The following is a 24,556-nucleotide window of genomic DNA, read 5'->3' as shown; positions in this document are numbered from 1 at the left end:
TATCTTGCCAAGTCGCAAGCATTCAGTTTAAGTTTAAAAGTTTTTATTTTCCATTTTATCATTTTCATACACTCACATATATACTGTGCATAGCCAGCGCCATACAACATTAAACAATAATCGCAGCAATTCCTCTTGTCAACAATACCCCCAAAAATACAAACCCAATATACCTCTTCCCCTCTCCATACACCTCTTTCTTCCACCCCCTCCAACTTTCTATCTTCCCTCCATCATCCTCCTCTACCCTACTTCCCCTCGCCCTCTACCACTCCTCTCTCCCGATCCACTCCCTCCCTCCCTTCTCACCCTCCCTCCCATCCTCTCTCCCATCCCTCTCTACCCGTCTTTCTTCTATCCCACTCCTCCTCCCCTTGGTGTATTTCCACTATATGTCAGTGTACTTAACTTATCCTATTTTTACAGAGAAATTATAGAAAAACAGTATACATGTGAAGTCATATTACATTGAAATCTAACCTAGTATATATCCCTCTCTCCCCCCACCCTCCCCCCCAACCCCCCACCTCCCTCCCTCCCGAATTCCTAGAGCCCGTACATGGTATAGATTTTTAACAAACACAGTCTAAAATATATTGAGAAAAAAAATTAAAAAAAAGGTTAATAACATCTCTACATTGATCTTAGCTTCTTCTTGCTAAGCTAACTTTAAACAATTTAAATCATTCCTGATCTTAAGCATAGGCTATCTGGAATTTCTTAGTCCCGTATTTGTTTTGTATATAGTCAATCCAAGTTGAAAGCATTGTGACATGTTGTTAAACATCGTCAGGCTCAATACCTAGCTCATTTGATAATTCTTGTGAATGTTCTCTCTGCCTATGAAACTTCCGCATCAGAGGAGACAGGTTGGATTAGGTAGGCAAAACCAAAATTGAATAGAGGTTTCCAGGGAAGAGTATACTGAATGTTCTTGCATTTCCATACTTGTTGATTGATGAGCCCATGTTTCCAACTGATTTTTTTTTTTACTTTTAACATTTTAGGGCCCTGTAGGATCCATTGGACCTCCTGGTCCATCTGGCCAATCTGGTGATAAGGTATACTTACAAACATAATACATTTCATTCACATGTGAATGTAAATTCAATTCATTTTTGAAGAAAACAATTCTGAAATAAAAGCTTTATTTGTTTTGTTTTTGCTGTTTTTATTTATTTATTTATTTCTCTTCTAGGGAGAACCTGGACCTGCTGGGCCCCATGGCCCAACAGGACCCCGTGGTGGCCCGGTAAGAAATTCTTTCAAATACACAATCTAATTACATCTGTAGGTGCGTTAATCCTTTTCCTACAATTTTCATACAAAAGGTTTTTTTTTATATTATTTGAATAATCTTAATTGGTTTGGAAAGTTAGATTACTTTCTTGAAAAGAGTAATATGCCAGAACACTCTTGTTCTTTTCAATCTATCTAGAAATTATATTTAAATTTAAAACATTAATACACTTCATATTATAGATAATGTAGAGGGAATATCTATAATTTAGAATATTAATTCTTATCTCAAAAGCTGTATCTTCACTTAAGAGTATAAAATTCTTCATAATAATGTTAATTAGAAAAAATAGAATTTCAAGCTCTTACTCTCCTGTCTTCCTAAGATTGTGTGATCTCCTCCAGGGGTAATACACTGTCACTCTTCCATTAAAGTCATAAAAGAGGAAACGGACAAGAAAATCCATAAATAAAAATAACATGGGAAGTAAAAAGGGAAGTCATCAGCAGGTGAATTAGGAGCAGGGATAGACTGCAACCATTTGGCTTATATCCTAAGGTAGAGGTCTCCAATTTTTCTGTGATGGTTTCATGCCCACGTGCAGACATAGACCTACCCACCATTTTCACAACCCGATTCTGAACGGGCTGTGTCCCAGCACTGGGCCACGGAACAGAGGTTGGGGATCCCTGTCCAAAGGAATGCTAACTTCAAACAAGTCACTTCTTCTTCTTGGTTACCAATTTTTCTTTCACAAGAGTTAAAAAAACTCAAATGCAGCTTTCATTGGATTATTAGGGGCTCACAAACGTGTATTGATCCCCTTTGATACTGCTTGCAAAAAGCCAAATGGTGCGATGCCTCTCTGCACGAGAATGGAGGTTCCAGCTATCCAGTTGAGATGGCTCTCCTGAAGCACTCTGGAGGGAATTAGCAGTTCTTTACAAAGTCCTTGTGTTTATTCAAAACTGCAGGAATCTCCCACTCCATCTGAAAAATTAACACAATAACAAAGAGCTTTGAATAACTTTATGGTAAGGATTCTGGTGGAAAGACAAAAAGAAGTGTGCTAGAAATACATTTTATTGTGAGCAAAGGAGAATAGCTGAGTGAGGCAAAGAATGATGTTAGCATAGTGGAATCCCTTTCCTTGTAGGGTTAGTTATGCTCCCTCTCTATTCCTTTGTCACCTTCAGGGTGATCGTGGTGAACAAGGCCCACCTGGTCCTGCTGGCTTCCCTGGAGGTCCTGTAAGTATAAAGATATTTTAGCATAAAGGGTGGGAAAGATTTGTTCTACTGGATTGAGATGAGTTGAAGGAAAGTAAATAAATAGCAGAACAACCCATACCAAATATCAACCAGCATGTTTAGTTGCAAAGGAAATCAGGAGAAAGAAAAGTGGAATGTGTGTGTGTGTGTGTGTGTGTGTGTGTGTGTGTATGTATGTATGTATGTATGTATGTATGTATGTATGTATGTATGTATGTATGTATGTATATGGTTGCCTGGATTGAGTGTTATCAGGGAGATGATAAGACACTGTCTTTTGTTCCAAGACTAATTGTGTATTAGTATTTCAGAAAGATACTTAGTAAGTATCATTAACTATTAAGGTTTAACTAATAACTAATCTTTATATAGGGACAAAATGGAGAACCTGGTGGAAAAGGAGAACGAGGCCTTCCTGGTGAACGAGGTGAATCTGGACCCCCAGGAAATGCAGGTCCATCAGGAGGCCCTGGTGCACAAGTACGTATGCTGTGATCTGTATGTTCTATGTAATCTCTACTGTTTTTGAAACTTGATTTGTCCTGTATCTTTTGGAAAAGAGAAACTATTGAATATGTTGATTCCACTGAAATTCATATATTGATTGGTCTGTTATTTTCTTTAGTATAATGATGCTAACTCTCATATCTTATCTAGGGCCCACCTGGTTCAGCAGGACCTAAAGGAGAACGTGGAGGTCCAGGTCCTGCAGTAAGTATTGGGTATTTTTGAAAATGTTTAGTAAACTGTTTGATCTTTGCATCCAAATTCTTAGGATTTAGGATTTATTTCATTTATATGCTGCCCTTTTCCCCGAAGGGGACTCAGGGCGGCTCACAATTCGGTCAGGGAAGGGGGTACAAACAGGGGATAAAAAGATGAACATAACAATACACAATTTAAAACACACAACAACCATACCATTCGAGGAGGGGGGCAAAAGCTCTTTAGCCCCAGGCCTTTAAAAGACACCATGGTCTAAAGACAACACACTAATTTCTTTAAGAAGAAACATAAACAAAATAAAAAATATCCTTTTAATCTGGCATGTCCCAGTTCAGCTGACATTTCAGTTCCAAATTTTTCTCAGTGGTTCAGTGGTGATCCACGGGCTTATCTCAATCAGACCTTTCTATCTGAGCCTTGTACACATGTCCATGCATTCTTGTTTTTTTTCCTAAATAGTTATGTAAATGATAGATGTTCTTTTTAGTTTGGAGCTGGGAAAAGCACAGTCTGACAGCTACTTGTAGCCTATCAGTTTTTCTTGAGATCCATTTATTTAGAGTCATGTCACAGCAAGCCATCGTACAAAAGATGTAATGACCTCTTAACCAAATTGTCAAATGCAAACAAATGCTCTCCCTTAGAGAGCCAGTTTAGTCTAATGGTTAGGGTATTGGGCTAGAGACTGGGAGTTCTAGCCCCATCTTGGGCAAAAGCCAACTAGGTTACTTGAGCCAGTCACTATTTCTCAGCCCAAGGAAAGAAGGTAATGGGAAATGACTTCTGAAAAAACCTTGACAAAAAAACTGCAAGCACACTAGGCAGTCAACAGGAGTCAAGACTGACTCAGAGGCAAAAGATATATAAGTGGTGTATTTATTGTATGTGATAAAGAGTATATCGGTTTCTTGAATTTGATTTTTCTATCTCCTGTTGAGCAGTAGTTGATAACTTGTTAATATCATCTATACTCATTTATTTCAGGGTTCACCTGGCTTTCCTGGAGGTCGAGGCTTACCTGGTCCTCCTGGTAACAATGTGAGAATTACTACAATTTTTAACACTTACTATTCTTCTCTGCCTTCAGATTCTTTTCTCTGCTCTAGAATTTTAGCTGGAAATAACTAGAGAAATCAAACTGCACAACAGTTCCATTTGCACATTCAGTCACAGGTGCTGTGTTTCGATCACAGATGTTCCATTTATAAATTGAAGCCCCTCTTAAGCATATCTCTGGTAGACAATATTTAACCCAGACTACTTCATGCCCATGATTGCTAAGGAATAACCCTTTTCCAAAATATATCTTTCCTTCTTTTGTAAAAAAGAAAAAGGAAGGAAGGAAGTGAGCAACAATGCTCCATCTTGAGTATGGTTTGTAGAAATGGAAAGTTGAGCAATCACTTTGGAGTTTGAAGGATTCAGCCAGTCCAAAAGCAGGATCAATGGAGGAGTTGCAATGCAGTCATGGAATTGAATAAGGTCTTGTGGAGATGCAACTCAGGCATGAAATATCCTTCATGGAAGCCAGTCTTTCTCTCTGTGTGTTTTTTTTTTCAATTCATGATGAAGAGCAGAGCTGGATACTCCTGCCCTATGCAAAGTAAGGAAGTGGGATGATAGGAGACTATGTTATATTCTGTTGGCCACAGGTCAGATAACACTAGCCATCACGGTTGCAACTACAGCATCCTCATTTCCTTAGGATGGATTTTTAGAAAAAGTGTAGTATGCATGCAAACTGGGGAAAAACCATTTGCCTACACTATCAGATATTTCTTTTGATCTTTAATCTTTAATTGCTTGGCATTTTTAAAAGCATGCAATTCTAGATATATTCATTTTTTACTGGTAGTAGATATGAGTAGTTAAGAAGTATAGCTGTTGTCCTTCATACATTCTCCATTTTCTGATGTCCTGGTAGCATTAAGTCAAGAACTATCTTATATTTCTCTCTCTCAAATATCACCTTCTAGGGAGCACCAGGATCACCTGGCAATTCTGGCCCACCAGGCAAAGATGGACATACAGGCCCAGCTGGTTCTACTGGCCCAGCTGGTCCCCCAGGTGGTGTAGGTCCAAAAGGTGAGCCAGGTGCACCAGGAGAAAAAGGCCCATCAGGACCCAAAGGAAATGATGTAAGTACATTCTTTGAAAATTGTACGTTTAAAAAAAGAACCAATATTCAGAAATGATTAGACTATCTTTCTAAATACTTCAGCTCTGCAAATCCTGAACAGTTATCACACATAGTGATAACTGCATGGTGATCAACCATTATAAATAAGTTCAGAAATTTAAAAACTTATCCAAACATTACATCCTGCCTACAGAAAAATGTTATCAATATCACACTTAGAATAGAATAGAATAGAATAGAATAGAATAGAATAGAATAGAATAGAATAGAATAGAATTCTTTATTGGCCAAGTGTGATTGGACACACAAGGAATTTGTCTTTGGTGTATATGTTCTCAGTGTACATAAGGAGAATAAAATACATTCATCAAGAATAAAAAGATACAACGATTAGTGATAGTCAAGGTTACTAATAAGCTATCAAATCTTATTTGGGAAACAATTAAAAGCAATATAAATTGAAAGATGCAAGCAACATAGTTAGAGTAATAAGTTGGAAGAGATAGATACTAGTAAGGAAGAGAAGAAGAATAGTAATACAGTCCTGGTAAATTATTTAGACATTTGAAAGAATTGTTCAGCTTCACAAGTCTCGGACTAAAACACCCCCTTGAAGTCAAAGGCCATATCAAATCCCACTTTTCAAGGGCTAGGTGAAAGCAGCCATCCCATTTCAGTCCTATTGCTGAAAGGGACTTCTGCACATATCCCTGCTCCACCAGGAGAATCAGGTTGCCATGCTTCAGTGCTGTTAAATGTCTTAATTTTCTGGATGGTGGATCACCTCAGAAAGCTGCAGGAGATGGGTTGGACCCATGCCTTGATATGGCACAGAGCAGCTTCACGGGTCTATTATAAAAAGAGACTTATTCATCTTTATTTGTCTCTAATATTCCTAACTCTATTCAGATCCCATTTATAAGAATGACACCACCTGAAATAAGTCTAAATAAAGAAAGGATGGAATCATTTGTACTCAAATTATCTCGAGCACATTGTCAGAATACCAGCCAAATGTAATTTGAGTGATAAGGGTTTGTATAACATCTAAGAGGAAATACCTTACCTGTTGAAAAGAAGGTTGGAAATAACATATTTTTCTTGATTTCTGTTTCTTTCCCTATTCTTTGTTGTTTCTTGCTCTTTTTTGTTTTGTTTTATTTTTCTCTTTCTTTCTTTTTTTCCTTTCAGTTTGTTTATTTAATATATGGAAAAATACTTAATAATAATAATACAATAATTATACATATCCATATGGATATATTGACATATCTTCTAAAATGTAAACCTCCACCTTCATTCAAGAATACTCTTTTCCTTATATCTCTAACTCCATTGATATTTAGTTAATCATGCTCTTGATTGATCTCCCCTAGGGTTCACCAGGTCCATCAGGAAATAGCGGCATACCTGGACAGCGTGGTATTGTAGGATTGCCAGGATCAAGGGGCGCATCAGGGCCTTCTGGTCCACCTGGTGTCAAGGTAAATCATCATCCCAAAGATTTCATAGAAGAAGGATTGATCTGAAAGTAGAGATTGTTTGGTTTGGGACTTGAACTGCTTTGTGCGTGTGAGAGGGGGAGAAAATTGGGGAAATTTTTTTTTAATTATGCTAATTAAAATAATTTGCTAATTTTGCTTCCATCGTTATATCAGAGGAAAAATACAAATGTTGCTTTCCAAGGGGGAAAATAATCTCCTGACATCATCTTTCTAAACTAGGCAAGGTCTCCTACATTAATGTTCATTCATGCATTAATACTGTTGTGCCCCCAAATTAATATTAATTAATGTTCGACCACCGGTAGTTGTTAAAGCTCCAGAAAACCCTTTCTGTCCCCAGTTTGCTTCCTTGTATAATTAACCTAAGACAGGATTGCCTACTGATCAATCAGAACAGAGCTGGAAAGGACCTTGGAGATCTTCTAGTCCAACCCCCTGCTCAAGCAGGATATCCTATACTCTTTCAAATAGTTGGCTGTTCAGTCTTTTTTTTTAAACCTCCAGTGATGAAGCATCCACAACTTCTGAAGTCAAGCTGCTCCACTGGTTAATTGTCCTTACTGTTAGGAAGTTTCTCCTTCATTACAGGTTGCTTCTCTCCTTAATTAGTTTCCACCCATAGTTTCTTGTCTTGCCTTCTGGTGCTTTGGAAAATAAGATGACCTCCCTCTTCTTTGTGGCAGACCCACAAATATTGAATACTGCTATCATCTGACTCCTAGTCCTTCTTTTCTCTAGCTTGGCCATACCCAATTCCTGCAACTGTTCTTCATATGCTTTGGTCTCCAAACCCTTAATCATCTTAGCTGGTCTTTTTTGTGCTTTTTCCAAAGTCAACATTTTTAATGTATTTATTTCTTTAGGGAATTTATATTGCTGCCTATTTGCATATTGTGACTCAAGGTAGCTTACAGAATATAAAACCCCATATAAAAACAATAAAACTAATAAAAGAAGTCATATAATAAATTAATATACTAAAATATTTTTGTAATGTCATTACTAAGGATTTATAAAGTGATACTAATACTTCACATGATAGCAATTGAGTTTTTGCTATGCCTAGTAAATTAGCCAGAATATCACCTGCCATAGTTATTTTTCTCTTAGATTTATGATACCTTCTCACCCATTTATCACAAGATCAGGGCAAATGCAAATTACATTCTATCTTGATTATATTAAAAAAAAGAGTCAATAACAATAGATAGGATGATATATATTTAGGCAAAGATCTGAGTATTTATTAAAAGTTGTCGTCTGAGTTTGTGAGTAGGAAAATATCAATAATTTGGGGGATTAATGGAATTTCAAGAGCTACATTTTGTATCGCTTTGTGGATCTTTTATTTTCCATGATAGGCTGAACAAAGAAACATTTTGAACAATATATCTGTAGGCATATATTTTTTGTGTTTACTATTTATGTTCTCTGCTTTTTTTAAAGTTAGCATGAATTTTACAAAATCTAAACATTTCAACTCATGGTCAATTTCTTTCTTATTCCAATGTAGGGTGAAGATGGCAAACCAGGAAGTAATGGAAGCCCAGGGGAACGAGGACCTCCAGGGCAAGGAGGTCCTCCTGGCATCAGTGGGGCACCAGGAGAACCAGGCAGAGATGTAATCATATTTTTTTTAGTTATATTCCTGTGATAGATGCTTGATGTAAATAGAATGGTTAAATGATGTAAATCCCAAAATGAGAAAAAGGGAACTCATGCATATATCTTGTTCAGACATGTAATCTAATCAATTTAACATATTGTGAAAGTGAAAACTGGCTTATACAAGGGACTGCACCACTTAATTTCCATAATCTTGATAATCGTACATAAAACCAAAATCCCACATGATTTGGGGATGAAATCTGCAAAAAGTTTGAGAAAGCTGATAGGTCTTTTCCCGGTGAAGATATGCACTGATCAAGATGGTCCATTACTAAGCTGATTATGTGTAAATGATTCTCTTGAAAAATGTTTAGTGAGTTAGTATGAATATTCTACTTACAATATATCTGACCTTTTATATATACGTACATTCATCACTTGATGCTGATTTAAACTAGAAGAATGTATGTGAACCAGCAGTCTTATAAATGCAATGACCACATGATTGACAAGCTCTTTCCAATACCGCTAACTATAAGAGAGATATTGTGCGAAGAAAATATACTCCTGAGTAGCTTTTTTAAAATTTTGGGGGTTTTTTTCCTTCCTGTCTCCCTACTCCCACCCAAAAAATCTAAATACTTATTATTTTGTATTTGTAAGGGTAATCCTGGAACAGATGGTCTCCCAGGTCGTGATGGATCTGCAGGGCCAAAGGTGAGATTCAACAATATTATCATTTGGTTGTGATTGTTTCTGCTGAATCTTTGCACACTCTTGCATATCTTTATTTCATATGTCATATAATAAATTAAAGTTTCATTTTCTTTTCATTTCAGGGTGATCGTGGTGAAAATGGTCCTCCTGGTGTGCCTGGATCTCCAGGTCATATGGGTCCCCCAGGTAATGCTGGTCCACCTGGAAAAAACGGTGAAAGAGGACATTCGGTAAGGATGGAAATTATGCTGAATCCTACATTTCTTACCTGTACATTAGCAAAAAGTTAAGAATAAGCCACTTATTCAAGTCAACCAAAGCTTCATTTTTATGTTGCAACGGTCAAAGAGAAATTTAATATAATTATACTCTCGAAGTAGAATTCTCTTTGAAAGAATCTGATCAAAGGTGATATACTGTATGTCCTGTAGATTCCACAACAACTGCAAACACCAGGGAGTTGACATCAGGGATGTTCAAATATTTTTAAATGAGTTAGATAATTAGGATGCTCCAATTCCTTTGAATGCTGTTTTCATTCTATCAAGGTATGAGAAACATATGATCCTGCTAGTATTGCTGAACTGCAATTCCCAGCAACCATTGGTCATGTTGGCTTCAAGGCATTTGATAAAGCAGACAACAGCCTATTATTTTACAAGATAGAAAAATGTGGGTTAGATGTATTTGTAAGTGGCTGACCAACTGTACTCAACATATAGTCCTTAATGGAACTGTGTCTAAATGGAACGAAATGTGCAGTGGGGGTACTCAAGTCTCGTGACCCGTCAAAACCACGGTCCACTAAAGCGCGCCCGATCAAAGCGCATACGTGACGTCATCAGCAGCACGACGAAAAAAATTAAAAATAAATTAAATTAAAATTAAAATAAAATTAAAGCAAGCCGATTCACATAAAGGTAAGGGTTAGGGTTAGGGTTAGGATTAGGGTTAGGTTTAGGGTTAGGTTAAGGATTAGCGTTAGGTTTAGCGTTAGGTTAAGGGTTAGGTTTAGGGTTAGGTTTAGGGTTAGGTTAAGGGTTAGGCTTAGGGTTAGGTTTAGGGTTAGGTTTGGGGGGTTAGGGTAAGGTTTTCGCGTTCATTTTAAATTTACCGCTCACAGCGTGCCGTTTTCGTCGCGCTGTGATGACGTCACGTACGCGCTTTCATCAACCGCGCTTTAGTCTACCGCGGATTTGTGGTGGAACCTTCAAGTCTCTGTCTTAGGCCGACTACTCTTCATTATCTTCATCAATCATTTAGACAAGTGGGTAGAAGGGGAACTAATTAAATTTGCAGCCAACCCCAAACTGACAGGAAAAGCCAATACTCCAGAATATAGGCTCAAGCTACAGAAGGTTTGTGACAGCTTGAACACTGGCCCTACCTAACAAAATGAAATCCAATGATGAAAAAACTAAAGTTCTACATTTAGGCAACCTCCTCCCCCCAAATTCATAGGTATAGAATAGGTGGTACCCGGTAGTAACTGTGAGAGGGATCTTTGAGTCCTAGTGGATAATTGCTTAAATATGAGCCAGCAGTGTGCTGCAGCTGCCAAAAAAGGCAACACGATCCATGGCTGAGGCATAGAATCAAGATCACATGAAGTGTTGATATCACTTTATAATGCCTTTGGTAAGACCACACTTGGAATATTGCATCCAATTTTGGTCACCACAATATAAAAAAGACACTGAGACTCTAGAAACAGTGTAAAGAAGAGAAACAAAGATGATTAGGGGACTGGGGGCTAAAACATATGAAGAATGGTTGCAGGATTTGCATATATCTTGTTTAAAAAAAGAAGGACTGGGGTGATATGTTACAATATTCCAATATATGAGATGCTGCCACAAAGAAGAGGGGGGGGGGTCAACCTATTTTCCAAAGCATTGGAAGGCATGACAACAAGAAGCAGTGGATGGAAACTGATCAAGGAGAGAAGCAACTTAAAACTAAGGAGAAATTTGCTGACAGTGAGAACTATTAATCAGTGGAACAACTTGTTTCCAGGAGTTGTAAATGTTCCAACACTGGAAGTTTTAAAGAAGAGATTGGATAACCATTTGTCTGAAATGGTGTAGGGCTTCCCATCTGAGCAGGAGGTTGGACTAGAAGACCTTCAAGTCTTCTGTTATGTACATGGCTGATAAGCAGCATGGAGTTTTAAAACTGCTCAGGATTCAAGACAACATATTTGGAGAACAAGCTCTTTCCCTACTCTTGCTTACTCTTAAGTCTGCAGAACAAGGGTTTTTTTCATCTAATAATTGGAAAGTAGTTACTTAAACCATTTCCGGTCAGAAAAGTCAAAATGGTGTGAGGGCTTTTGTGAAAAGGTAAGGGATTTCAATTATTATGGAAGGCAACTCTCAGGTAATAATTGTATATTATATGCAGTGGTCTGTTAGGGGTCTTATTGACAATTACTCATTTTATTGTGTCATAATGTATCTATTGGTATGGAATGATGCATGCAATCTTAATTTCCATTTATTTTTGTTCCCATATAGGGTCCTGCTGGTCCTGCTGGCCCAGCTGGCCCAGCTGGTGCTCGTGGTGCTCCTGTAAGTCCTGGCTTCAGAATAAGATCTCATTGCCTGCTTCAGCTAGTTCTCTTTCATCTAAGAAGCATTTTTAAAACTGATCCTCCCTCTGATGTTTTTTAAAGGGACCTGCTGGAGGACGTGGTGATAAAGGTGAAGCTGGAGAACGGGGTATGAATGGAATGAAGGGTCACCGAGGACTTCCTGGTAATCCAGGGTTGCCTGGTCCAGTGGTAAGTTTGGTAGCTTTTGTTGACTTCCCTAAGAAAGAGGGGGGGAAATTAGGACTAGAAGAAGCCATCTTACGATGACATGTCACTATGAGAATAGCACCCCTGTATTTTAAAATGCCTGCATCTCTTTCCTTATTGTCTATTTTCATCTTAAAGTCATGCTTTAGGAGTAGGCATCACTGATACCTACAGAAGAGCATGTCCATTTAAGTCATTCCCAGTGTGAAAATTCTTCCAGCACAATTGGTCCTTCTTCTTTGGACCATTACTGCTTGCTCTCCTGCCTTTTTTCAGTTGTGGATGGAGAGACATCCAGTGAAGGACACAGCTTCCTTCACTCACCTGGGGTTTTCTTCCCAAGTAAATGGTGACCCAAGGAGAAGGGAAAGGATTATGTCAACAGTCATCCAGCTCATAGTTGTCCCAAACATCCTTTTTCAAAAGGCAACTGGACTTTGCTTTTCCTTGAAGACATTTCACTTCTGAAGACCTGAATAATCTTCTTGGATGAGAAGTGAAATACCATCAAAGAAAAACAAAGTCCAGTTGCTTTTTGAAAAACTTTGGGGAAACCATTAGGTAGTGGACATAGATCACTATTCAGGTAGGGATCTGGTTTGCCCAATTCTTTCTCTGAATCTGGAGCTAGAGAAAGCCAGCCATTCTGGAAGTCTTCACAATTGCAGAGAGATAGTATCTGATGCTACTATTTCAGGAGAAATTATTAGTTTAAGTTTTGTGGACCATCTTCAGGAGAACAATATTTCTTTTCCATAAGTGTAAAGATAAACGCTCTTTCTGATTAACTCCAAATCCTTGGAAACCGTGTATAGAAGAAAAAATCAGTGCAAATGCAATATTCTGACCCATAAATGCTCTATAACTTAAGAAAGAGTTTTGGGGTTCAATTCAACAACTTTAGCATTTGTGAAGTCAAAATAGTTAAAAGATTTTTAAATGAGCAGTTCAACTTGTACTATAAACATCAGAGGTTGCTGACTGGTTTCTTAGTCCCATTAATTTCTAATCCAGAATTTGTATCCAACAGTAATGTTTCTATGAAACTTATTCTATTGTTGTTGTTTTTAGATCATATACTGATTTTTCTATTCAGTTGAAGGTTCTATTTACTTACCCTCATCTGCTTTTTAAAACACATGGTTTAGATTGATGGTGATTATCAAACTTTGTAATGAGTATAGTTTAGTTTAGTTTATTGTCAATGCACCTTGTACAATGAAATTAAATGCCATTTACAGTGTACCTCTGTTGTGGCTCAACAGTGGCTGGCTGAGCTGTTGGTGTAATCTGACAGCGATGAACACTATGGGACTGCCCTGGAAGCTGAGGAAGACTCTGGGGGGGTGTTCGGACTCAGAGCAGGGACTAGAAAGGCCTGTTGGCCACCAGGTGGCATCTGAGTCAGGGAGCAGTGAGGAAGAACAGAGGGAGGTTGTGCCTGATGTACATATGCGTAGGGCTGAGAGGAGGAGGGAGCAGCTTTGGAAAAAGGCTCACAAAAGGAAATAGGAACAGGTGGCTACTGATTGGCCCCTCCTGGAGAGCTTATAGGTGGGGTGATGGGAGGGGAATTTTGCAGGACACAACAGTTTATTAATGCAGGTGTAGTGAAAGTTTGGAGAATTTCGTGAGTTCAAGTCTTGTTTTCATAGAGATAATTTTCTGGGCTCCTAGCCAATGGGTTCCTTATCTCTCTCCTTAGTCGTGGCAGACAGCCAAGCCGGTGTCAGTATATACAATCTCTATTTCATTCTTACCTTTGTAGGGTCCACTGGGTCCCCCAGGTCAAAGTGGAAGTCCAGGAGCTTCAGGTGCTAGAGTAAGTATCTTCTGTAGCTTCTTAATCCATGTTTAAATTATATCTAGCTATTTAAAGAGATATGATGTCACTTCATACTAATACCTTACAACACGTGAATAACACAAACATCTGATTTCTGGTGTGCTTTAGGGGCCTCCTGGACCAAGCGGGCCACCTGGCAAAGATGGAAGAGTTGGTTATGCAGGCCCCATTGGTCCTCCAGGTCCTCGTGGGAACAGAGGCGAAAGTGGACAAGCGGTAAGATAAACCAAGTTTCCACTCTGAAGTTTCCATCTTGCATTTTATGAAGGAAGATGTCCATGCATCGACATGACAGGAATGTCAGGAAGATTAACACAGGACAGGAGAAGCAAATTACTCACATGCTGCCCACTCCCCAGAAGTTCAAGGTTATGCTTCAAAGGATCTGCATAAAAATACTCCAATAAAATTTGCCACAATCTACCTGGCACACATGGCATGCACACTTAGCACCTGCCCCCATATAAAGATAGTACTTGACTGGTCACTTAGATTATTGAGTGATTGATCTAAGTCAGTGGTTCCCAAACCTGGCAACTTTAAGACTTGTGGACTTCAACTCCCAGAATTCTCCAGCCAGCTCTGGAGAATTGCTGGCTGGAGAATTCTGGGAGTTGAAGTCCACAAGTCTTAAAGTTGCCAAGTTTGGGAACCAGTGATCTAAGTGACCAATCTGTCATTACAACCAACCCAAAAAAGAGGACTTTCTTTCTAGATTTGAGGTCCAATGGTCAGGCCCACTTCACGATCATGTAAACAAGGGACTCTGAGGACTTGGCAACACAGTCATGTTCACAGCCATTTGCAATACCCCATAGTCATGTGACCGCATTTTACAATGGTTTGATCAAAAATCCAGCACTGCCAGTTTTCAGAAAATTGCAAGCCATGACTTTAATGAGTGTGGCTTTCATTTAACAAAGTCCTGCAAAAAAGGAATAAAATCCAGTCAGTCACATGACTGACCTGTTGTATCACTGCCATCATGGCAGACTCCATTATGGTTATAAGTGAAAGAAAACCTGTACCGGAAAAATGCCAATAAAATTTTAATCTAAATATTTTGTAAAATATACACAAACCCATGTTACCAACATATAAGTGTTAGAATATCCAAACAATTCCCTTCTTTGCACAAATTCTAATGGTCATTGAAGCACATAGGTTATGGTATAGATCTCTCTCCATTAGGCTCCATTGTACTTGATTTAGACTCATCATTCACCTTGTCTTCAAGTTTAAATAGCAATGCGTTGTTGATTAACGCACCTTGTTTGTGAATAGAATAACTATTATTATCCTAAATGCTGGTCATTTCCAGTAGACAAAACTGAGCAAGTTACATACCTGCATATACAGTTACACATCTTTATGTTAAAAGAAGGAGCAGTCAAAATCTCTGATTAATACATATGTATCATCTTACATGGTAGGAGTGTGATGGTTCAGTGGTTAAGATACTGATCTTGTCACTGAAAAGGCAACAGCCCAGGTTTGAGTCCAGGTTTGAGATGTGAGATCTGAGCTCCGCGTAACAGGTTGACCTCCCATTATTCACCCCAGTTCCTGCTAACCTAACAGCTCAAAAGCATGCAGATGGGAGTAGATAAATCGGTACTGCTTTGGCAAGAAAGGTTCCTGCATTCCATATTTTCATGCTGGCCACACAATACGGACACATCTCTTAGCCAACACTGGGTCTCTAGGCTGAGAATCAGAGATGAGCACTGCCCTCTTGAGTTGGATACAACCAGACAGGGGAAACCTTTAAATTGGCTTACAATGAAAAAAAACAGTAACATCAGTATGGGATCTAATATATATTAAGGGGGGGGGAAGGTTGGTGGGGAAATATAAACATGTGTATAACATGTGAACATTATTTCTCTTAATGCATCCCCATGGATGGAGTTTTGATAGGCAATTTTACTTGTTGTATTTGAAAGGGTCCACCCGGTCACAGTGGGCCTCCTGGGCCTCCTGGTCAACCTGGATCACCTGGTCCATGCTGCGGTGGTAATGGTAATGGTCGCAAAGGTGGTGGTGTTGATGACATAGGATTTGGCTACTATGGCGATCAGACATCCGAGGGCAAAATTGACATGGGAGAGATTTTAGCTTCACTGAAATCAGTCAACAGCCAGATTGAAAACATCATTAGCCCTGATGGTTCACGGAAGAATCCTGGCCGTAACTGCAGAGATCTCAAGTTCTGCCATCCTGAACTTCCAAGCGGTATGTTCCATTCCTTTCTTATCTGTGTTAGCAAGCAATACAGCAGGGGTGTCAAACTCGATTTCATTGAGGGCCACATCAGTGTTGTATTTGACCTCGGGAGGTGAAGTGGGAGGAGCCAGATATATGTCACTCATGTCAGGGGTGCCTGTGGTGACCCGAGAGCTCTGCCAGCGAAAACAGGCTGTTTCTAGGATGGGCCAGCAGGTCAGAACGAAGCACACCATGGGCCGGATTCTGCCCCCAGGCCATGAGTTTGAGCAATATGGGATCCTCAAGAAATAGGATTCTTTTTTTTTTCCAGTAATGCAAATATATATATTTGCAATAAAAAGTCACATGTTCTTTAACTATTGGCAAAAATATGATAAAACTCTTCTGCCTACAGAAAAAAATGTTGACTATTGTCTGAAAATGTAAACAAAAAAAAGAAAGAAAATGTCTTTGGGAGTTACTATTTACTTAATTTTTACTTTAAAATGCTAAAGAAATATGTTTATGCAGATAGTTTTAAAATGACATGCCAAGAGTCGAGTATGCATTATTAGCTTATTCCCAAAATGGCGACCATTTAAGTGGAGTCTATCATCATCCAGATGAACTAAAGAATGTTTTTTATTTGCTTGCTCATTTGCTTGCTTTGCTTTGCTTTTGGTAGGAGAATACTGGATCGATCCTAACCAAGGTTGCAAACTGGATGCCATCAAAGTATTCTGCAACATGGAGACTGGGGAAACATGCCTCAGTGCCAATCCCTCAAGTATCCCAAAGAAGAACTGGTGGACAAGCCTTGGTCCAGAAAAGAAGCACATTTGGTTTGGAGAGACTATGAACGGAGGCTTCCAGGTAAACACTGCATGGTTTGATACTTGGTGAAAGTGTTTACAGTTTTCAAACTCATAAGCAAGAAGCAGAACTGAATGAAAGACCTGTGTCAAACAGCCACCAACCCTTTTGTGTTTTCACCACAGTTCAGCTATGGAGATCCAGATCTTCCTGAAGACGTTGCAGATGTTCAGCTGGCATTCCTCAGAATCCTTTCCAGCCGAGCCTCCCAAAACATCACCTACCACTGCAAAAACAGCATTGCCTATATGGATGAAGCCAGTGGGAATGTGAAGAGAGCACTCAAGTTCATGAGTTCTACTGATAGTGAAATCAAGGCAGAAGGAAACAACAAATTCACATACACAGTTCTGGAAGATGGCTGTACTGTAAGTAAACAAAATGCCTCCATTACATTGATTTTAAAGAGGGATAGAGACATTCAGTATTTTTGGTCATTACAGAAAGTGAAACATGAATACTTAACATACAAAACAATTGTAAAAAATAGAATTTTCAAATGGCCGCATCTTCATATTAAACTTCAGTGCATTTCTGTTGATTTGAATGCCAAAGAACTACATTTATGTACTGTTTAGGAGCTTTCCACTCTGCCACCTATCTCAAGAGGATGCAAGATTGGTTAGAAAGATATGATGGCTACAGATGTCCATGTATTTGGGTCCCACTGAAATCAATGGGAACAATACATTTCCATGACTCATTTAGATTACTTATCTTTACCTGGATCTAATCTATAAAAAGTATAAAAAAAAGAATTTCATGAAATTCTTTAGAGCAGGAAAAATTGAAGTATCAGAATTGGAACAGCAAAGTAATATTTTAATATAGCATCTGCAAGAAGTAGCTGACAATGATTTACTCTTCTCTGTCCACATCAGTGAAAGGAGATCCTTCAGAACATTCCATTTTTAAATCTATCAAATGGGTGGGGATGTGCGATATCAATATTATTCTTTCTTCATTTCCTTTGGTTGAAAGTTACTGGGTTTCTTGGAAGTTCTGAAATCAGGTGATGCAGAAGAGCAAGTATGATGGCTCTGCCTGAGTATATTTTAACATAGCTGTCATTTTTTTACATTTCACAGAAACATACTGACGAATGGGGTAAAACCGTCTTTGAATACAGAACACGCAAGCCGATGAGGTTGCCGGTGATAGATATTGCACCTTTCGACATTGGCGCTTCCAATCAAGAATTTGGTGTGGACGTTGGCCCAGTTTGCTTCTTATAAATCACGAGTAATGCTCATTCTGAACCCTAGAAAGCAAATTCACACTCCATCTTTGCTCTTGTTTTAACTTTGGCAACTATTAGAGTCAAATCAACAGTACCCCAGTTATTTATTTGCAAAAAAATTCTGGAAAGAGGGGGGGAGAAAAAAAACCAAGATAAATTCACATAAAGGGTTACCATTTTCTTATTTTGCTCTCACACAGAATACAACAAAAATGTCTTTTGCTCTTTTTCCTTTCACCAAACTCCCATGTTCAACAATACTCTCATGGTGCTACATTGCAACTTCAACACTCAGTAACTCAAAACTGTAATTTTAGTTGAATGCTTGTTCAATCAATCAAGCACTAAAGGATTCCAGCATCCAAGTTTATTTTCCATTATAAGATGCAGTTCATAAAGCTAGAGAGAATTCCCTGTTTCAACTACCTCAACATGGACAGAAACCGGGATAGATTTGATGATTCCCATCAAGAAAGCAGAAAGAAAAATGTGTTGGGACCAAGGAATACATCTGGTCTTTTTTGTTTGTTAGTTTGTACCTGTGCCAGATTGAGCTGAACAGAGTATAGTCCATCAGAAGAAAAGAATGCCCTAATACCAACAGACTTGTGTTATTTTATTTCTGGACTGCATTTATGTTTTAAGGGTGCTCCAAAACTTTCCTGTCATTGCTGGTCAACCACTACAATTTGGGAAGTGTAAAAAAGATAAATATGATGGTGCTAGTTGTGTATGTTTTCCCTTATAAATCTGCAAGCCAGGTTTTATTGACTTGCCTAGAAACACCAAAACTTGACAACAGTCATAAATGTCTCTTGTTGGATGTCATATGGTTGGTAGGCCATTTCTGAAGGGCTGTTCTTCCTTCACTCTGTAAAAGTCAATAAAGATGCAGAATCATGAGTTTCTCTTGTCACATTCACACATGTATAGTGTTGGAGGTTAACCATCTTTGTAAGCTTTTATACGGTTGTTGGTCTTTTCTTTACAGAGACACATAATAAAATATTGTAATAAAACTTTCTGTGTCCTTTCTGTGTTGTTTTACTCTTCTAGAGGTTTCATAAGTGATTTTTAATATAATTTATTCATTGAGAAAATGCAAGGCCTTCCCATCTGATGAACCATCTCATTCTGCTGGTTAATTTGGTTTTTTTTTCATTCCATTGAGTTGAGAAGTTCCATCAATGGCTTCATCTATCTTCTCATTCATATTGCCAGGAAGACTGAGTAATTTTATTGTAAATAATTAGAAAATTATGGATATGGAGAAGTTCTTCCCATAGCAACACATAAGAAACCTGCCTTGTATAGATCAGGCTCAGGCTCAAATCCGAGGTCTCTTCTTCCTATCTTTTCAAATCAATGAGTTGTCTCCTCTCTTTTTTTTTCAACCTTGAAACTCCATTCCATGTTGATTAGATGACTTTCTCTGGTGTGACAGTCAAGAGTTGGAATTCCATCTCCATCCCCTTACATAAGACTGCTCCCCAGACTTCCGTCATTTCTCTTGGCATGGCTATTTTTATAGAGACTGTAACAAATCTGGGTGACTATAAAATATGGCAGGAAAGAAACCCATAGCCATCTAGACATTTGCAGTCCAGATTCGACAACCTTATTTCTTATAATAGACCCATGATGGCTAACCTATGCGTGCCACAGGTGGCACTCAGAGTCATAGTTGCCGGCATGGCAGCCCTTGGGAGTCCTCAGCTCCAGTGCACATGCGCACACTGGCAAGCTGGTTTTTGGCCTTCTGGGGAGCCGGAGGAGGCCATTTTCGCCATCCCCAGGCTTCAGGAAAGCCTCCGGAGCCTGAGGAGGACAAAAACCCATCCTCGTCGTCCCCCCCCCCCGAGCACATGCGGGGATCGCTTGTGCATGCGCCATTGGGTGGGTCACTTGAGCATGCACAGATGGATGGGCATGAGGGCATGCGCAATAGCATACGCACACATAGTTTTGGCGTATGTTTAGAAAAAAGTTAACCATCACTGTAATAGACAATCTATTTCTCCCATTGTCCTCCTTATTTTGCCATCTTCTGCTCATCACCCCATCTGAAAACTCAAACAAACCACATTTTCACTTTCTTCCATGCTGTCTGTTTTTCTTCCTTTTTTTTCAACATTGTTCTGTTCCTCCCTTTCTCACTCTCTGCATAGCTTGATAAAACAAAAACAAAATTATAACTATAAAATAGTTATAAGTTTAACCATTTCCATCATGTATAAAAAATGGAACCACGCAAAATCATGTTTTTAGAGGAAGAATGGAAAACAAAGAACAGACAGTCATATTTAATAATATTAGCCTTCTGATGACACTACTTCCTCTTTTTTTGCCACTGTGATAAAGAGTTACCAAAATCTCATTTTACTTTACTGGTTTTAAAGGAGATCTTATCTATTTTCTCTTTTACAATATCAGGTAGCTGTATTAACATAATTCCAAAACATACATGGGGAAAAAGTTGAAGAAATAGAGAAAATACAAATAAAAATCTACTACCATGTAAATTAAAAGTCAGACAGTACATGGGAAAAATTACCATATACTGTATAAAGAGTACACCAGGTCATGATCAATTATTATTAAGGTAACTCAGAAAATTCAATCAAGTTTGATAAAACTGTGCTTCCTAAGCTCATTTTGCTTTTTTTCTGAAAATCTAGGGCATACACCCCACTGAGTTTCCATTTCACCTCACTTTCCATTTAGAAGTGTATCTCATGAAGATAGCAATAGCAATAGCAGTTAGACTTATATATCGCTTCATAGGGCTTTCAGCCCTCTCTAAGCGGTTTACAGAGTCAGCATATCACCCCCACAGTCTGGGTCCTCATTTCACCCACCTCGGAAGGATGGAAGGCTGAGTCAACCCTGAGCCGGTGAGATTTGAACCGCCAAACTGCAACTAGCAGTCAGCTGAAGTGGCTGCAGTACTGCACTCTACCCACTGCGCCACCTCGACTCAAGATAGCTTGTGAAGGTTCTAAACATAACTGAACTGAGAATGCTTCCCAATTTTGCTCTCCAATTCATGTGCTATGAAGTTCATTCAGGTCATTTCAACCATTTCATCAGAAGTCGTGAACAAGAATGGAAGTACCATTATAATCATGTTCCTCACTGTTGCCCAAGCTGCATGGCCTCAGAAGAAACTGTCCTCCTCACTCTAGGATTATGGCTGAACCCAGCATACATGAGTTCAATGTCATTTTGTCCTTCCTCTATAGTTACAAAAGGGTTATTAGAAACCACAAGAGTTTGAATACTCCATCATCCCTAAAATTCCCTTTTCAATGCAAATATATTTGCAAAGAATATTCCACACACAATAATTTAAAATTAAAACCATTTTATAGTATTCCACACACAATAAATTAAAATAAACCATTTTAAAAAATTCTATACTCAATACTTTTAAATAAAACGATTTTTAAAAAGTCTATACACAATAAATAAAATATTCTTTAAAAAAAACATTAAAAGCATAAAAGAAAAAAAACCAGGTCACTTACCAGCAGGCAGAATCAGCAGCTCTCCGATGCGATGGATGCAGCAGGGAACAGGCAGGCAACGAGGCAGCAGGTAAGCTGGACTGAAGAGACAAGGGACAACTGGGTCAGCTAGGCCCGCCACCTGGTAGGCTTAGCCAGCCATGCGAGGCTGGGGACTGGGAGGGTAGCAGGAAACCCCCTTTCGTCCACACGGCATACACTGTTTTGGGACTTCTGGGAGGACTATTTTTCGCCCTCCCAGAGCCTCCAGGTGGGCCCTGCACTTGCCTGGCTTGATGAATGGGCCACGTGGAGACTCGTGGGAGGACTGGGTGGATGGCAGGATCATCCAGCTCTTGCAACAACCAGTTTGGCAAACCAGATGCAAAATTAACATCTGGTTCTCCCAAACTGGAGCAAACCGGTCTAATCCCACCCCTGATCTCAGGGTGGGGAAGGCCTTGAGGGGGCCTAGTGCTTCTGACCATTCAAAGCATCCCACAACACACTAAGATATCTCATGCTTCCCCCTCCCATCCTGCCCAACTGAGTCACTTATCTTACATAGATCTTGATGATCAAGGGAGCCGTCTTCTCACCAGCATCTTTGTCAGGGTTTTGCAGAGGCTTGCAGAGATGCTGTGGCCTAGAGGTGGAGCTCTTGCCTCACAGTCAGAAGGTTGTGAGTTCAATCCTAGGTAGAGTCAGATATAGGATCTCCTGTGGGGGCAGGGGGTTGGACTAGATGACATGCAAGGTCCCTTCCAACTCTGTTAAAAGGTTTGTGTCCCTATAGACTTCAAACTTTTTTTTTTTTGCAAAAAGCCTTTGCTGGAGAGAACGGAGGCCAGGAGGGAATTCCGTGTCCCAGTGGTGTGTTGCCAATTTTTTTACTAGTAGTTCGGGTGCGATCACATGCGCAGAAGTGTCCAGGCGGGTGGGTGGAACCTCCCGCCACTGCTACTACTGGTTTGCATGATGGGAGCCGAACCAGGTTGAAACGGGAGTAACCCACCTCTGTTGTGTCTCTCCACAGCCCCATTTATGGCTTTTGGCACTGAGAAAGGAGACCTGGAGGGATGCACACAGCGAAAACTTTTTGTAAAGTTGGCAAAAGGATTTGCAAATCTGTTTTAGTTAGGGTGACCAGACGTACCAATTTCAGCGTGACAAGCACGCTTTATAACAATTTTTCCCACGTCCCTCCGCCTTTTAAAAAAGTCCCGATTTTCTGGCTTCATGTTGAAAGCCCAGTGGATTTGCTTAAGAAATCCTAACCGGGGCAAGACAAAAGACATCCTGTCTAATCCCTCTCTCTCTCTGTCTCAGTACTTTCATTGAAGATATTAAAACGTTAAAGCAACAAAACGGATCCCCCCCGCGCCGCGTTGCATTTACCTCATTTTATAAGAAAAAAATGATCTAGTACCATAGAGCTGCAGGAAATGGCTAGAGAGGTCGCCAGTGTTACTTCCTGGATTTTCCGGAGGGGAGGGGCACGGAGGTTGGAGGACTGCTCCAAAATGGTGGGAAAGTTTTAATTTGCTCAGTTCTTTGTATTAACATCTATATCATTTTGGATTGACTTGGAGTTTCTGCCTGCTAGTAAGTGTGCTGGGTTTTTTCTTTTATTTTTTAATGCATTTTAAAATAATGTAGGTTTTTAAAAATGTGCAGCTGCTGTTTTTTTATTCAAAACAATATGTGTAACACTATGATGTGCCATGGAAAAATCATTAAAAAAAACCTGAAAGAACAAAAGGTTTTTTTTAGGATATTTTCCTGATCAAAACTATAATTGTTTCTGCATGACACCCTTAATCACAAATAGCCAACTATACTTTATTCTAAATAGTTTTATTTCCTTTATTGTATGTGATTACTCAAGTCCAAAAACTGAGTTAATTGGATAAACTCAGCTCCACAATTTACTAAATATACAGTTACAGGAATTTCATATATAGTATGCTGTCTCTTAGGGTTTATTGAACACAGGAGAATAATATGAGAGGGATTTGATGTAAAATAAGCTCTTTTAATGAATTCAAAATCCACGCAGCAGACAAGACATGGGAGTGAACATAATACACACTTTAACAATATTTTTTTTTCTTGTAGCCATCAAATACTGCAGCAAGTGTGTCAGTAATAATAGCAAGACAGGCATAGGATTTTCCAGCCAGGTTAATTTTACTTTTTTATGGTTTTGATGTTGTATTTAATTTTATCTATATTAGAAACTTATGAAGGCTGTGCAACATTTTGAGGTGATATAGAGTATGTAAAGGCATGAATACAGTAGAACCTCTGGTCACAACCATAATTTGTTCCATAACTTTGGTCGCAAACTGATTTGGTCATGAATCAAACCTAATTTTGGAAATTTGGTGCTTACAAAAAAAATGGTGCAGAAGGGGAAATCAGCAGCGGGGGGGGGGGGGGGGGGAGAATGTGAATATTTTGGTCAGAAGAGTTTGTGACCAGAGGTTCTACTGTATAATATCTTCACTTAAGACTTAAGATTCACTTAAGATATAACATCTTCACTTAAGATTCACTTAAGAACTGTGGCAAGAAAGGTGGTATAGTGACCAAAGTTACAATGGCATTGAAAAAAGTGACTGATGGCCATTTTTCACACTTAGCGACCATTTTCACACTTAGCGACCATTGCAGCATCCTCATGGTCACGCGATCAACATTTTGATGTTTGGCAAGAGATTCGTATTTATGATGGTTTCAGTGTCCTGAGGTCATATAATCACCTTTTGACAAAGTCAAATGGGGAAACCAGGTTCACTTATGTTACTAACTTATCAGGTGCATTTATTCACTTAAGAACTGTGGCAAGAAAGGTGATATAGTGACCAAAGTTA

The 24,556-nt window shown here is 39.1% G+C and overlaps 1 protein-coding gene across 1 annotated transcript in view; it reads left to right on the top strand.

The window, feature by feature from the left end:
• COL3A1 (collagen type III alpha 1 chain) overlaps nt 1-19,196 on the top strand; it is an 84,612-nt gene extending 65,416 nt beyond the window's left edge. Inside the window, exons 33-51 of the mRNA XM_087707997.1 lie at nt 1,008-1,061; nt 1,199-1,252; nt 2,437-2,490; nt 2,884-2,991; nt 3,169-3,222; nt 4,222-4,275; nt 5,214-5,375; nt 6,754-6,861; nt 8,396-8,503; nt 9,154-9,207; nt 9,330-9,437; nt 11,724-11,777; nt 11,882-11,989; nt 13,776-13,829; nt 13,962-14,069; nt 15,800-16,088; nt 16,747-16,934; nt 17,060-17,302; nt 18,023-19,196. Of these exons, the coding sequence (XP_087564123.1) occupies nt 1,008-1,061; nt 1,199-1,252; nt 2,437-2,490; nt 2,884-2,991; nt 3,169-3,222; nt 4,222-4,275; nt 5,214-5,375; nt 6,754-6,861; nt 8,396-8,503; nt 9,154-9,207; nt 9,330-9,437; nt 11,724-11,777; nt 11,882-11,989; nt 13,776-13,829; nt 13,962-14,069; nt 15,800-16,088; nt 16,747-16,934; nt 17,060-17,302; nt 18,023-18,169 (2,109 nt within the window). The 3' untranslated portion in view covers nt 18,170-19,196. The remainder of the gene's footprint in view (nt 1-1,007; nt 1,062-1,198; nt 1,253-2,436; nt 2,491-2,883; nt 2,992-3,168; nt 3,223-4,221; nt 4,276-5,213; nt 5,376-6,753; nt 6,862-8,395; nt 8,504-9,153; nt 9,208-9,329; nt 9,438-11,723; nt 11,778-11,881; nt 11,990-13,775; nt 13,830-13,961; nt 14,070-15,799; nt 16,089-16,746; nt 16,935-17,059; nt 17,303-18,022) is intronic.
• Nucleotides 19,197-24,556: the final 5,360 nt, after the last annotated feature.

This window comes from Thamnophis sirtalis, unplaced genomic scaffold (genome assembly GCF_051295495.1).
Source record: "Thamnophis sirtalis isolate CommonGarterSnake01/CBP01778 unplaced genomic scaffold, rThaSir2_p1.2 scaffold_1, whole genome shotgun sequence".
In the NCBI taxonomy this organism is placed as follows: domain Eukaryota; kingdom Metazoa; phylum Chordata; class Lepidosauria; order Squamata; family Natricidae; genus Thamnophis; species Thamnophis sirtalis.
The sequence above is the reverse complement of the archived record's forward strand: the minus strand, read 5'-3'. Positions and strand labels throughout refer to the sequence as shown.